This window comes from Pteropus alecto, unplaced genomic scaffold (assembly GCF_000325575.1).
Source record: "Pteropus alecto unplaced genomic scaffold, ASM32557v1 scaffold109, whole genome shotgun sequence".
Taxonomy (NCBI): Eukaryota; Metazoa; Chordata; class Mammalia; order Chiroptera; family Pteropodidae; genus Pteropus; species Pteropus alecto.
This window is the reverse complement of record NW_006494608.1, coordinates 10492422-10508967: the sequence shown is the minus strand read 5'-3', so window position 1 is coordinate 10508967 and position 16546 is coordinate 10492422. Positions and strand designations below refer to the sequence as shown.

Below are 16546 nucleotides of genomic sequence, written 5' to 3'. Positions count from 1 at the left end.
GTTCTCCCCAGCAGGAGTGGGCAAGAAGCCAGAACTGGTGTGGGGGTATTCTCAGAGTCAGCTGTTTATCAGCCAAGAAAACATGGTACCCAGGACTCCAATATCCCTTGGAAACTGACAGACTGTGGGAAAATGACAAGCTGTCAAATCTCACATCCTTTGAAGTCTAGCAAATTTCTAAGCCTGTTGAATTGTGTCTGCAATTGGAAACACACTAGCATAAAGAACAGAATACTGAGCTTATTTCTTGTGCTGTCTTTGAAGAGAAAATAATGCCTAGGTATCTTGGCAGAAGTTTGTTTGTAACTCTCAGTTGATTCTAGATGCCTTGGGTCTCTTAAGAGTATGTTATTCTATTATAAATTATAAAAGACCATTCTTGGCATGGATGGCCATGAAGCATGGATTTCTGTAACAAAGTTCTTATTTCATGTTTTGTGAGGCTGCTTTTTCCACAAGATACCAGATACTCCCTTCTTAATTCTACCAGGGGAATTCCTTAGTTCCCTCTCCCAAGACCACGTAAAATTATTCTGAAACTGGGACCTACTGGGATCTTTATCACAGACAATTTAGTCAATTATTTCCTAATAGTAACCTGGAGTATTGGATAAGGTAAAGAATTTTCCTGAGCAGAATGGCCAAGTGATACAAATGTTAAGACATCTGGATGTCCCATCTTCCCATACAGGAGATTTTAGAGCTTCCACTGCCCCAATGGCCAGGGATAAAGGCCATTTGGAAAGGAATCCTACATTTGCTTCCCTTGGAACCCATAAGCATAATTATCCCTGGAGAAGAGGTGGAGTTATTAAAATCTCATGCTTTGACAATTCTTGAATGATTTAATCTTGGAAAATGAACAGAAATCAACGTTGGTTCTTAAAAAAATTGTTGCTATGTGGAGTCAACACATCTAATCTATCCTTGGCATTATAAATTGGTATGTGTAAAAGGCCTCTAAAATCAACTTTGGTTGAGCACTAGGGGGTGGGAGTCTATCAACTGATGAGAATGATTGATGAGAATCTTGCATAAGCAATAGTCAAAAAGTTTAGTGATTCGAAGTAAGAGTTTAAGATCAGAAAAGAGTCCCTAGAGAGTAATCTAGTTTGTGCTGTTCAGGCAAGAATGAATCCAACATGAATGTTTGTTAGGGCAAGTCATGAATCCAATTCTTCATACATTCTAGAGAGAAATGTCCAGAACAGGCTGGCCATAAGACCTTCTTAGGGAGGAGGACTTAGATAGGGCTGCTGCTGAATGAGGTGGATACTCCTAGGACTTTCCAACCTGATGCTCCAAACTAATTAGAAGCACAGGTAGTCCAGGGTACAGGACTGAGATCCCTGAACCCTCAGTCTGCATTTGGACTCCACATCACTTCACTTACTAAATAGTCCTTGGTTAGGCTGAAAGCCAGATGAACAGCAATGGATCTTGCTTTGCTGTTCTCCCAACTATGAAGTAGCTCATGATTTGCTTAACATAGTCACTCTTCTTAGCCCCTTATTCCTTGATCTCTCAACTATACTTCCTTCCCTTTCTATTTGTAAATCAAGATAAATCTGTTACTAAATTAAAGGTAAAATAAAAAGCAAAACCAGAAGTTTGTAACCTAGTGGATTAAATGGAGAATTAATTAAAACACATTGAAGATCAAAGGAGAGAAGGAACTTGTTATCTCAAATGTCCAAACAGTTAGGGCAAGATTGAAGGTCTCAAAAAAGAGGGGACCATAAGAAAAGAATGAAGGAAGTGGCGGTTCTAGCATCTCTACTGCTGCTTACATCTCATAAACAAAATTTGTAAGACACCCTTGTGATCATCAGAGAACATGATTTTAACCTAGGCTACAACTAGGTTCTTAAAATTCATCAATGGTGACATTCACAAGGTACCAGTAAAACAACTTGTGAAGAATATAAGCCACAAGCTAGACAGAAAAACACAAGAGAGTAGATGAGGCTGAACCAGTGCACCTCATTTCTTTTATGTAGTTATAAATTCTACCTACTGCATTCTGGTTTCAGAGCTTCAAAAAACAGATATATGTATCTGTTAGGGATACCTTTTTCATAATAAAAGATATGAGGAGGCCATGTTTGGGTTTGAAAAATGATGACAATTATCTAAGTCTGAATCTCCTCTCTCTTCCCCAAACCATAAAATCCACAGAGAGAACAAATAAAACCACATGGGACCCATACCTTCAGCATTACTAGGAGACAGAGAATGCTACAACCTTCAAATTACCTGTAAGTAGTGTAAAAATAGAAACAAATTCCAACAGAGCTCCCTTAGTCTGTCTGCAGCCACCACAAGCCTGTAGACTATAGAGAGAATGGGAGAGAGGATGCTTAAAAAGACTCTTTTATAAGAGTAGAGAGGTGAAGAGAGCTTAGAAGAAGCACAGACAAAATCACTCATAAGAAGTGAAAGTGCAACAATAAATGCTAAAATGCTGAATGGGACTTGGTAGGTAGTGGCCCTGGCTATGTGACTTGGCTATGGAAAAAAGCTTGAAAATGAGAGTACCACAAACTCCCAGGCAGCCAAGTCAGAGCCTGGAGATCATTATTAACCATGTCTTCACCCTTGTCTCCATCCAAACTATCAAGTTTCATAGATTTTGCTACCTTAAAGTTCTCTAGTCCATTCACCTGTCTGCAGCCTCTCTGTTACTGCCCTTGTTCAGGCTGCCATCCTCTCTTCCCTGGACCATAACAAAAACCTCTTAACTTATATTCCTACCTTTAATCTAGAAAGCTGTCCTCTCTTCCCTTTGCCTTTCAATCTAACTTCTATATTTCTTATTAAAGTGAGTTTCCAACAGATAAGTTTTACCTGGCATTCCCATACTGGATTAAGCACCTCAACTAAATCTTCCTATAGTTTTCCTTTTTAAAGCATAATGACTAGGATTGATGCTCTGGAATTAGATATTTTATACCCTAGCTCATGTGCTTACTTGTTTCATGACTTAGAGCAAGATTATAAATCACTTCCATTCACAAAATACTATGAAAGCGGAGAAAACTGAAAAATCAACAAGTTTTGTTTGATCTATCATATAATTAAGGTCAGAAAGCAAATTGCCACCCTGAAAAGTGGAGAGACAGGCAAATACAGAGAGTCAGGGCTTTCTAGGAGGAAAAGCCTTCGCAGGAGCCAGTATGAGTAGGAACATTTAAAAAGTGATTAACTAACCATTGGAAACTGAGAGTAGATTATTCTAGCTTGAGAGAGAAATTCCTGGGGGTGCAGCCCTAGGTGGACCCCCATACTTCTGTGATATTTACTTCCAGGAGGCCTACTAAGTCCTTAGGGTGAATATCAGAGAAAAATCCCCTCATGCTTCCTACAAGGGGTGGGGGAAAGTATCATTTTAAAATACTTCTAGGGCATTGGTTCTCACTAACAAAGACCTACCCTCAAGGGAAACTATTTTATCAGAGCCTAACCAGCATGGGTTTTATGAGAGCCAGTTTAGCACGGGGTAAGGGAAATAACCAATTCAACCCCTCTAACCTCCCTGTCTTACCTAAATGTAGCAGGAGGTAGAAAGAGGGGTGAAGAAGCACTTGTAAAGACCACAATCCTGGGGCACAGACCCATTAAAAGACTGAGACCTAATCATATGATGGTAGAATGCCTCCCCTCCCTACCATACACCTTACTACCACATGAATAGTGCTCTCGTGGAAACAAAAAAGATTAGAAATCATACACAATGGAATTAAATTAGAAATTAGTAACAAAGATAGCTAGAATATTCTAAAATAGTTAAAGGATAATCAACATGCTTCTAAACAATACATGGATCAAAGAAGTCTCAAGAGAAATTTTAAAATATTTTAAATAAATGACAAAACATCAAAATTTATGGGATGCAATAAAAAAAGTGCTTAGAGGGAAATTTATAACATTGAACGCATATATTAAAGAAAGACAAAATATCAATAACCAATGCTTCCACCTTAGGAAACTAGAAAAAGAAGAGCAAATTAAACCCAAAGTAAGTGGAAGGAAAAAAGAAATAAAAACTAGAGCAGAAATCAATGAAATTGAAAGTAGAAAAACAATGGAGAAAATCAACTAAACCAAAAGCTGGTTATTTGAAAAGATCAATAAAAGTGATAAACCTCTAGCCAGGCTAACCAAAAGAAAAAAACAAATTACTAAATTTGTTTTAGTAACACAAATTACTAATATTGTAAATGAAAGAGGAGCCATCACCACTGGTCCCATAAACATGAAATAGATAATAAAGGAATGCTATAAACAACTTTATGCCCACAAATATGATAACGTAGATGAAATGGACCAATGCTGTGAAAAAAACAATCTACCAAAATTCACATAAGAACTAAATAATCTGAATAGGCCTATATCTATTAAAGAAGTTGAATCAACAATTAATAACCTAAAATGTAAAGCATCGGGCCCAGATGGCTTCTGTAGTGTATTCTACCAAACATTTAATAGAAAAATGATACCAGCCCTCTACAATCTCTTCCAGAAAATAGAGGCAGAGGGCACACTTCTTAATTAATTTTATGAGGCCAGCATTACCCTAATATCAAAACCACACATAGACATGCAGAAAGGAATATTACCATGAGAGACCAATATCTCTCACGAACGTAAATGCAAACATCTTCAACAAAATATTAGCAAATAGAATCCAATAATATATAAAAAGAATTACACCCGTGACCAAGTGGGATTTATTCCAAGTATTCAAGGCTGGTTCGAAATTTGAAAATCAATCGATCTAATCCATCACATCAATAGGCTAAAGAAAAAAAATTACATGACCAAATCAACAGATGCAGAATTGCATTTGACAAAATCCAACACCCATTCACAAGAAAAACTCTCAGCAAACTTAGAATAAAAGAGAACGTCCTCAACTTGATTAAGGACATTTACAAAAAACCTACAACTAACATTATACTTAATGGTGAGAAACTAGGTGCTTTCCCCCTAAGATAGGGAACATAGCAAGGATGTCCTCCCTCACCAGTCCTATTTAACATCACACTAGAAGTCCTATCTAATGCAATAAGACAAGAAAAAGAAAAGCTATACAGATTGGGAAGAAATAAAATTGCCTTTGTTTGCAGATGGTATGATCATAACATAGAAAATCTCAAAGAACAACAACAAAAAAGCTGTAATAATAATAACTAATAAGAAGTTATAACAAAGTTGCAGGATACAAATTTAATATACAAAAAGGAATGTTCCATCTGCTCATGTTGGCCCTGTAGATCCTTTTCTTCCAAGATTTGACGAATCTTATGCATAGATGGGTGGGAGATGAGAGGGCTTAAACAGAGAGGCCTGCATTTGTGGCAGACTAACACGATGCATACTGTTAGGAGATTGTAACAGAAGTAGATATAGACTCAGGCTGAATAAAGATGAAAAACACTCCTATCTGGGACTTAGGGTACATGCAAGTTGTCAAAAACAAATAGCATTAATTAAGTCCCTAAATTTGTACATCAATATTCTAAGTATTATATTAAATTAACTAGGATGTTGGAAAATATGTTTAATATAATAATTCCAATAAAAAATGATCCACTTTCTTTTTACCTGGTTTATTCTCTTATACTGTTTTCAAGAATTATATCAATTAATATTTATGTAGTGTAATAGAATTTTTAAGCATTCTTACATACACAAATTTAGTCAATTATAATTTCAATGACTCTGAAGAATTCTTTGGTTCATTCATAGACGTAAAAATTAGTAAATTATTTCTCTCAAGAGCATATTCCAAACTATTTTCTTACCATTAAAAGCAATTTGGCTGTTGAGATTATTTGTTTTCTGACTGTGTTTAACTAAATGAAATAAACTATCCAAGTTTTATCTAAAAATATTTATTTTTTATTTGCTGGTATATATTAGTTCTTTTCTATTAAATGGAATAATAATAATATTAATAGGTAATAGTCATCACACACTGTGTAGCAAGAACCATGCTAATTACTCAGATGTTTTATATTATTTAATCCTCACAACAGGAAGACTGTTTTATTATTATATCAGTTTTTGCAAGTGAGGAATGTTAGGCCCAGAAAAGGAAGTTTACTTGCCCAAAGTCACACATCTTGACAGAGCCAAAATTAGAAAGCTTTGTCAGGTTGTAGAGCAGATGTTGGCAAACTACCGAATTTTTACATGTGGGTCGAATATAGTCTGTCACCTAGGTATGTATGTTCCATACTCTAAGAATGGTTTCTACATTTTGGTTTGAAAAAAATCAAAAGAATAATAATATTTTGTGACATGTAAAATTTTATTGTCTATAAAGTTTTATTGAAACAGCCTCTCATTTGTCTACATACTATCTATGGCTGTTTTTCACTCTACACTAGCAAAGTTGAGCAATTGTGACAGAAACTGCATGGCTTACAAAGCCTAAAATGTAAACTATATGACCTTTGTAGAAAACTTTACAGAAAGTTTACAAAAAAAGCTAACCTTTGTTCTAGAGTGCTAGTTCCTGTCTGCCTCACAATTATAGCCACTACAGGGGCAACGAATTGTTACAATGCTAAATGAATTGCTTAAAATTATTTGGCCATGTAAGAGACAGAATCAGAATAAAAATTAGGACTTTTTATAGCTAGCCCCACATTCCCAATATTATACCATTGTTTTTGCTATGAGACAGCTAATTCACACACTTCCATAGGAAAAGAGCCTTGTCATTTACATGGATATTTAATTTAAAAAATTAAAGTATAAACAAAAAGATGATTCTTTAACAGTCTAATTTTTATTATTTGTTTTGAATATTTACCACTATTTATTTGGTCTTAGCCTAGAAATATGTAATTTTATAATATTGCTATACAAAATTTGGGTTTAATAAATATACAGACACATTGCCATATGTGTATAATCTAATATATGCTAAGATATGTACAACTTAAGACAGAACTTCTAATTTATCTGTATTATAACATCCCAATTAAACCAATTCTTTTGCCAAATTTGACAGTCTGTTATTTAATTAAATTCTTAAAATGCTCAAGGAAAAGTTTACTTGAGAAATGCTACATTATGACAGTATTAAATATCTCTTCCAAAATATTTGTCTTCCAAGAGCACTCAATAAATTTAATTTAACATGATCATTGAATGTCTAATGTTCTCAGAAAAAAAAAAACCCTAAAGTAATTAAAACCAGATCCTAAAAAGTCAATACTGAGACTCCAGACAATCTGTACATGTTGTGGTTTCCAGTAAAACATGAAAATGAGGTAATTTTTTATTCTTATTATGTTTGTGACTCTTGCAAAAACTAACAAGGGTAAAAATGTTTACTTTCTCATTATTCACTTTAAATCATTATGTAGAATATAGGTTTTAGATGTCTTGTGCTAAAAAGAGAATCTCCTGTAGTCACCTCTTAGAAGTAACAAGAAAGAATTCCTGATAAATTGTGGATAATCTAAAATCTCAATTTAATTACTTTATTTTACTCCTTTATTCTCTCTTTTGTAAAACCAGAGGAGGAATTGTGGAATTGACGTATGTGTCACTTTCTCCTCCCATTCTTTGTCCCATTTCTTTTGGAACTTAATAATTGGGCTGGAGGAAGCACAGAGGAGAAATTACCACATGTCCAGAAGTGTGAACCTTACAAACTTGGAAGGGGTAAAACTGGATAAAAGGCACAACACACACACACACACACACACACACACACACTAAAAGCAGAAAAAGAGAGATGATGAATTTTTTTTATGTCAACTTGAATAGAACAGCTGATTTTATACAACTAATAATTAAATAATTCTGTATTTCTATGCTCCTGTATTCCTCCCTTTTTATTTTCTCTTTTAGATTACTGAAAATAAATGCACACCAATTTTTAAAAGATTACAATTTTTTAAAGCTATGCCAAACTTAGCCGTATGATCATATAGTTGGCATATAGGTAAATACTTTCATTTAAAATCTCAAAGCACATAAAAATTGTGTAATTTTCAGGCTCCATAGTATGAAAATAAAAATGCCTGGAACCCACTTCAAAGAGAAATGCAGAAAGTGCTGGCTTCCTGATACTCAGCCTTAGACTTTGATCAGCACTCTCTCATCTCAAGGAGCATTTTAAAAATTAAGAGGCTATGTCATCACCATGGTAGGTTTCAATTCTTCTGAATGATTTGTAGTTACTGGTCAAATGTAATTGATCACCATATAAGAAACATAATCCAATATGAGAAATTTTAATATTTAACTATTTTATTTTAATAAACTTTGTTCTATCATCTTGTCAAAGACTTTCTGAAATCCTGACTAGATCATACTTATGGATAAAGTTTTGTGTAAATGCATATTTAACCCTTAAATGAACTGTGATAAGTAAATCATGGTTTAACCTGAGAGGAACATTTTGGCTTTTTCTCCTAGTGGATTGCACACATCTAAATGCTTTGTAACCCTTTTTGTCATTGTAGAGTTACAGTATTGTCTTATATGGAAGTTATTTGTCCTCTCTGTGATCTTTGTTTTGAAGGATAGTGTTTGTTCTTTTTAACTCTTTATACAATTGCATATACTACTAAGCACATTTCTTAGAGACTTCTTAGAACTTTAGTACCCAGGGTTTGAAATTGGGAGAAACTGACATTGCTTGGTAGGCATGGCTCTTAAGGATTTCTTAACAGTGTTACGTTTTCCCCTTAAGTATCATTACATTGTCCAGACACAATGAAATATAGCAAAAGTAATTTGAAAACAATTTTTCCCCACTAAGCCATGTTGTCAATCAATCATTTAAAATAGCAATTCTCCATTTCTATTCTTCATTTTTCATAAAACTATAGTTAGATTAGTTTATTGAGGAGGTACAGGACTGGACCAGTCATTTAAGCCCTCTGGGCCTTACTTTCCTCACCTGTAAAATTAAGGAGATGGTTTAGATGTTTCTAAGATTCCTTTAGCTCTAGAACTCTAGAATTTTATGCTAAAGTCTAGAGCTCCAGAGCACTATTTGACCTGGCACCGCTATAGATCACCAGTTTATATAACATTCTCCTATTAGTCATGATAGAATGTCTTGTAAAGTTCATTTCAAATTCATGGAAGACAACTTCAAGGTTGCCATTCTCTGTTGACGTCGCAACTATCACTTGTGTTATTTTTCCACTTGTAGGATAAATCTTTTTACTTCAGTAAGAGTTTTTTTCCCTTCCTTCCTTCCTTCCTTCCTTCCTTCCTTCCTTCCTTCCTTCCTTCCTTGAGTGAAACTTGCTTGAGAAGCTCTTAGTGCCCAGAATTCCCTCTCTGTCTCTCTCTCTGTCTCTCTGTCTCTCTGTCTCTCTCTCAATCTCTTTCTTTTTTTTTTTTTTCATTTTTTCCTACTTTAGTCCCAGGTTTTCATGAGTGGCAGGGGTTATGAACTCTCAGGACACTTTATGTGGCACTTCCAATGTATTTAACAGTTTCCACATTCCTGGGTTATTGGTTCCCTTTAAAAATGTTACCTTCCATGATTTACTAATAGGTAACCAGATTCTATCCTACTTCAATACATGTATGACACTTGATTCTGTTTTCTCTAAGCAGCACATTGAGATGTTTAATGTCATGTTGTAGCTTGCTCACAATATCTACCTTATGACTTCTTTTACTTCCCTCAATACCAGGTCTAAGAAATTTACCTTTCTCATTAATTCTTGAAGTACCAAATTGAACATGTAATCATTTATCCTATTCAATTACCTATCTCATGCTTTCCATTCTGGGAAGTATGCTGCTAATTGTGTTCGAGTAACTTAAGTTCCTAATTGTTAAGTATCTGGTATATTTTTCAATTTTCATGGTTAGATTATATAACATTTCTATATACAGATACCTTCTTACATGATAAGACTTTACCATATTAAATTTCATCATTATCCAAGTGAAATGTCTACCTATCCCTAATTATCCTATGAGTCTAACACTGAGAAGGGAGAGAGTAGATGGGAAAATGAGAAAACAAATCCTCTCAGTCACTTAGGTGGCAGAGACCTGACTAAAGGCCAGGAGTTGATCTTGTCTCAACCAAGATCACATAAATGTTGTTATATTTCCAATACACATTTTTTTTCTACCGTGACATACAAAGTTTATTCAATTCGTGCTTAATTTTCAATCTAAATTCTTTAACAAAATGACTTAATTATCTTACCTGAATTCCAATATCGGTGATTTTGTAACACTCAGATAGAGAAAGGTCCTTTAATTTTCTATGTCTGGAAAGTATCATCAAACCCTAAAAATATTTAACATAAAGATCATTTTGTGATTCTAATTTAGTTACAATGTATATAGCCAATAAGATAACAACCATTTATAAAAACTAAAAAAAACTTAGCTTCTGTCTTATCTTTCTTTACACTTAACAAATCATAAAATCACTTTGCTTAGGCAACATCATTAAACAAAATTTTCAAGTCGTCTCCATCTAAAGTTTTACAAAACGTGTCACAATCTCAGACTCAGAAAACTCCTTATCTTGCTACTTGATTCCAGGGAAATGTTATCGGAATCAATATAAACAAATCTAGAGGACCCCTAAACATATAATTTTATTTTGAAGACATTTAATGTGGCTAATGAATCTATTTGTCAATAAATTCTTATTTTTGCCTAACCTAAAAATTTTTAAATCTTTAGCTCATTTTATTATGTTTAATTGCTGGAAAAGAGAGGAAACAAATCTTTATATAAAGGCTCATAGACAGGTAAATATTCATCAATAATTCTCCACTTTTTCAGTTTAAAAGCCTTGTTTCTTTTTATTGAAAAAAAATAGATCATCCTTTCAGCCCTTAAAATTTAAAATATTTTTTAAGTGTAGTTGATATATAATATTATATTAGTTTCAGATGTAAAATACAGTGATTCAATATTTATATACTTTACAATGTGATCACTGTACTAAGTCTAGTAATCATCTGTCACCATGTAAACTTATCACAATAATATCAATTATATTCCTCCTCAACTTTTTCACTTATCCCCACCACACCCTTCCCCTCTGGCAACCATGAATTTGATCTCTATTTCTATGAGTCTTCTTTTGTTTTGTTTGTTCATTTTTTTGTTTTGTTTTGGTTTGGTTTTAGATTCTAGATATAAATTAAACCATATGGCATTTGTCTTTGTCTGACTTATTTTACTTAATATTTTCAAAGTCCATCTGTGTTATTGCAAATGGCAAGATTTTGTTCTTTTTTATTGCTGCATAATATTCTATTGTGGTGAGTGTGTACATCTTCTTTATCTATTCATCGGTTGATGGACACCAAGGTTACTTTCATATCTTGACTATTATAAATAATGCTGCAGTGAAAATAAGGATGTATGTATTTTTATGAATTAGCATTTTCGTTTTCTTCAGATAAATACCCAAAAATGGAATTGCTGGGTCATAAAGTAGTTCTATTTTTAGTTTTTCTGAGGAATCTCCACACTCTTTTCCATAGCGGCTGTACTAATTTGCAATCCCACCAATGGTGGATGAGGGTTCCCTTTTCTCCACAAGCTTGCCAACACTTATTGTTTGTTTACTTTTTATAATAGCCATTCTGACAGGTGTGAGGTGATATCTGATTGTGGTTTTGTCTTGCTGTCCCATTTCTCAGTACCTTCCCCCCTAAAATGGTGTAACATTCAGATAACAATCTGACTAATGTGTCTTATAGATGCCATTCTCCTGTTTGCATTTAGGATCATAGAGCTGGCTAGAAGGGAAAAATACCAAAAATAGTATATAAATTTCTCCTTTTAAAACTTTATTTGCAGGACTGGTTTACATTTTATTGATCCTAAACACATTTAGACCATAATTGAAAATGATTATGCAAATATATCTTGTTTTTTTTTTCATATTAGGCCCTTTAATTTAAATCAAGGAAAAGAGTGCATGAAATTCTTCTTAATTGAATCCACTGTTTAAACTACAATTTATAATTTCATTTAATGGTTTTGTACACTACCCCAAAATAAAATCACTCTGTTAGTTATTTTAATTTTATTGCAAATGTGGATTCTTTTGTTATTATGTTTTCTGTCTTCTTGTTTCAAAACAAAGAATGACCAAGCCCTGTGGAGCCATTGCATGTGGTCTGGGTTCCAGATGTGGATGCTATTTTATTCATGTTAGAAGAATTGGATTTAGATATCCGAATTTGTGCCAATTGTTTGAATAAAAATATTAAGTAAGAGATGCAAGGTTTGTATCTTTGCCCTATACTTGATAATGGCTAAGTATGTTTTACTATGCTATGGGGAATTTGTCCCATGAAACTATCTCTGAAGGTTTCATCTTTTTTTACTTTTATGTAGCCAAATTAGAACTTTTTAAGTTCATCTGGAAATGAAGTACATTTGCTAATTATTAAATTTAACAGTCTATATTCTCTTTAACTCTTTACCCCAAAATACTAAAAATTAATATTAACTAATATTAAATAGAATACTATATTTTATCACCATAGTTGTTAATTAAAATGTATGACCTCAAAATTTAATTAATTAACATCATTAACCTTTAGGTAAATGCAAATCAAAACCACAATGAAATACCACTATAAACCTACTAGGATGGCTATAATTAAGAAGACAGATAATAAAAAGTGAAGAAATTAAAACCCTCATCCACTGCTGATGAGAATGTAAAATGGTTCAGTCACTTTGGAAAATAGCCTGGCAGTTCTTCAAAAAGTTAAACATAGATTTACTATATAACTCAACAATTCCACTCCTAGGTATGGACCCAAGAGAAATGAAAATACATATCAACACAAAAGCTTGTACTCAAATGTTCCTAGCAACATTATTCAAAATAGAAAAAACATGAAATAAGCCAAATGTTTCAACTGGTGAAAGGATAAGTGAGATGTGTTATATTCATACAATGAAGTATTATTTGTCGATAAAAAAGTACTGATGCCTACTACTTTGGATGAACATTTAAAACATTATGCTGAGTAAAAGAAGCTAGACATAAAAAGCTACATATTCTATGATTTCATTTATCTGAAAAGTCCAAAATAAACAAATATATAGAAAGAGAAAGCAGATTAGTGGTTGCCTATAGTGGGCTGGAAGGTAGGTCAGGGATAGGGAGTGACTACTTATGGGAAGGGGTTTCTTTTCAGAATGATGAAAATGTTCTAGAATTGGATTGCGGTGATGACTGCACAACTTCATCAATATACTAAAACTATTGAGTTGGTACACTTTGAACTGATGAGTTTTATAGTATGTGAATTATATCTCAATAAAGATGTTTGTAAAAACTGAATTCATATAATAATTGTGTAACTATAAATTCGAAATATTTCTACAACATCCTTCAGTCTAAGATGAATACAGAAATTGCTCAGACCCAGATGGCCAATCTATTATTAGCAAGACAGGGAGCAAGATATGTCATCATCCTTATGTGCTGGACAAGTTATCATAAGGCCTTGCTGCTGTAAGTAAACACAACTTTGTAACTGAGTGGCAACAAATCTAAGCCAGCTGGAGGAGTTGAGGCCTCCACTAAAAACTGCTTCATGCTGCTTACGGGAGGCCAGCCTCTCTGAACAAGTGAAACACACTATTCTAGTCGACGGGATTCATTTTTTTAATAGCTTTCTGACTCAGAAGCTTTTCAGATTAATGACCTAAAGAATTTCAGAGCCAAATAGGTAAATGTTCTACTTGGCACCATGAGGTTCATAAATGCTCCAAATTAGGAGGTGTTCTCTGAAACAAGTAATGGTTCCAACGTTTTACAGACTTTCTTTCATTATACCTTTAGAAAGTCTTAAATCTCAGGTCTGGGCAAAATTAATTCATTTTTAATTCATTATTCATTTGATAAATATTTATTTAGCATGTATTATACAGATCAGGCTCTGGAATAGAAACTGGGAGTATAAAGGTCAATGAGGTACAGTATTTGCTCTCAAGAAGCCCACAGTCTAGCGTGGAACACAGACATGTACGAAAGATAATTATGACCCAGTGAAAGGTAAATATTGTGCACGTGGTGGTACCAAAGAGGGATGATGAGACCAGCTACCGTGGATTGGAAAAGACTACATGGAGGAGAATTGTGAGTGGGGAAGTATAAGTTACCAAGAAAACTATAAAGGGAAGGACATTCTAGGCAGAAGGAACAGAATGTGCAAAAGCATTAAGATATGAAACAGTATGGCATGCATAGATTTATAATGGATTTTAAAAAATTATCTGAAGAGTTGGCCAAAGAATTTCCCTGAACTAGAAAGCTGTGGGGTTTCATTTTCATTTTAATTTGATTAACGCCTTGTTAGATGCTTGAGATAAAAGTCCTGGGGGTTGCCTGGTGCCAAGCTTTTACTTTTGGGAGGGACAGAGAGAGGAGGGTGAGAAGACAAGGCAAAAATAAGGAGGAATGAGGAACCAGCAAGATAAAGTGACTGGGCCTCAGTGGGGCAAAAGGCAGATGGATGCTTGCTTTTCAGGAAAGTTGTAACATTGTGAAAATTTAAAGCCTCCTTCATTTTCTTCAAAAGTCAGCCATACTCATGAATGCTTTACAGGAAAGGTTTTGATTTTAAATTGTCGTAGGGTAACACACAGAGGTCATATGAGGATGTGAGGCCCCAGGAATTCACAAGAATGCTATTGAGCACTTTATTCCTTCATAGGCCATGGAATTGAGGAACCTGAATCTGAGGGGTCCAGGAGTCCCTAGTAAGTGATTTATATTACAGTTCTGGTATCAGGTCCAATGAAGGGAATGTCAAGACATAAGACTCAAAAGGCAGACTTCTATTTCTGAAGAAGCTGGAAACATGGCAGAGTGAGAGACGTCTTAGATCTCTCCCCTTGAAACAACAATAAGCTGAAATCTAAAACTCAACTAAAAACACCAAAACTGCACACCAGCACGTCTGAGCATGGGATCTGCGCATAGGAGCTACCACAGGTCAGAACCCCGGGTGTCGGGAGGTGGACTCGGAGAAATAAAGAAGCTGTCTCTAGCAGCTGCTGGAGTTCCTTGCAGGAGGAGAGGAAGGGATAAAGGTGCGGCAACTTTCCTGATCAGCCTGCCTGGAAGTGCCAGAACTTCTAGCAGCCGGCAGCAGGGTCCAGTCATCAGGGCAGAAAGCAGAGAAGCGGGACGGGACAACAGTAGATTTTTACCAGCCCTGGTTGCAAAACCAAGGCTGAGCCGTAGCCCCCAACTTTCAACTCAGAGGGCCCCTCCCCCCATATTCTCTGAGACCTATCACTGCGGAACCCCAGGGGAATCTGAGCAAACACTACTGAAACTGTTGCTAACACTGACAGGGACTAAAACTGAGAGTATCAAGTGTGATTAAATATCTACAAGAAAATAAAAAAGATATTTAGGCTTTATATAAAGCAGGGATCCAAGTGGCTTAGACAACCTACTGGAAACCAAAAGAAAAGCGCCTTCTCTATAGCAGGCTAAAGAGAGACTTTTATATAATAAATCTTTCTGGAAAAACAACAGAATACATTCTCATTAATGCCCAGGCAGAGAAATAGTCCATTAAACACCATGAACAACCAAGGTGACAAGGCAGCTCAGAAAGAGAAAAATCTCCAGAAACTAAGCTTACACACATAGAAATATGTGACTTAAATAATAGTGAATTCAGCATGCTACTTCTGAAAAAACTCAGTGAGATCCAAAACAACTCAAATGAACAATATCAGGAATTGAAAAAACAACTAGATTAGCAGAGCAAGGAGATTGAAACCCTTAAAAGGAACCAAATAGAACTTCTGGAGATAAAGAACACACTGCAAGAGTTGAAAAATGAAATAGCGAGCTTGAGAAATAGTGTTGACCAAATGGAGGAAAGGATCAGTGATATCGAAGACAGAAATCTAGAAATAAAACAGAAGGAAGAAGAAAGAAACTGAAGAATGAAAATTAATCAAAGAGAAATACAAGAACTAGCTGATACCATCAGAGAGGAAACATAAGAATAATGGGCATTATCAAAGGCGAGGTAAAGGAGCAGCGACTAGAAAGCATTTTCAGACAATTCATTGATGAGAATGTTCCAAATCTAAAGAATGAGCTGGAGATTAGAATTCAAGAAGTCAACAGAACACCCAATTGTCTCAACCCAAAAAGGCCTTTACTGAGACACATTGTATTAAAGTTATCAAAAAATCTATGACAAAGACAGAATTCTCAGGGAAGCCAGAGAAAAGAAGATGGTAACATATAAAGGAAAACCCATTAGATTATCATCAGACTTCTCAGTGCAGACCTTGTACAAGCCAGAAAGGAATGGAATCAAATATTTAAACTATTAAGTGAAAAGAATTGCCAGCCTGAATAATGTAATCCAGCTAAGCTCTCCTTTAGATATGAAAGAGAAACTAAGACCTTTCCAGACATACAAAAATTGAGGGAATTCTCTACTACGAGGCCTGCACTACAGGAAATACTGAAAGGTGTCAGCTCATCTAAAATAAAATAACAAAACCAAAAAAAAAAAAA

The 16546-nt window shown here is 34.7% G+C and overlaps 1 protein-coding gene across 1 annotated transcript in view; it reads right to left on the bottom strand.

Annotated features, from left to right (window-relative positions):
• FBXL13 (F-box and leucine rich repeat protein 13) overlaps positions 1 to 16546 on the bottom strand; it is a 257446-nt gene that overhangs the window by 50953 nt on the left and 189947 nt on the right. Inside the window, 1 exon segment of the mRNA XM_025041933.1 lies at positions 10208 to 10291. Coding sequence (XP_024897701.1) covers positions 10208 to 10291 — 84 coding nt within the window.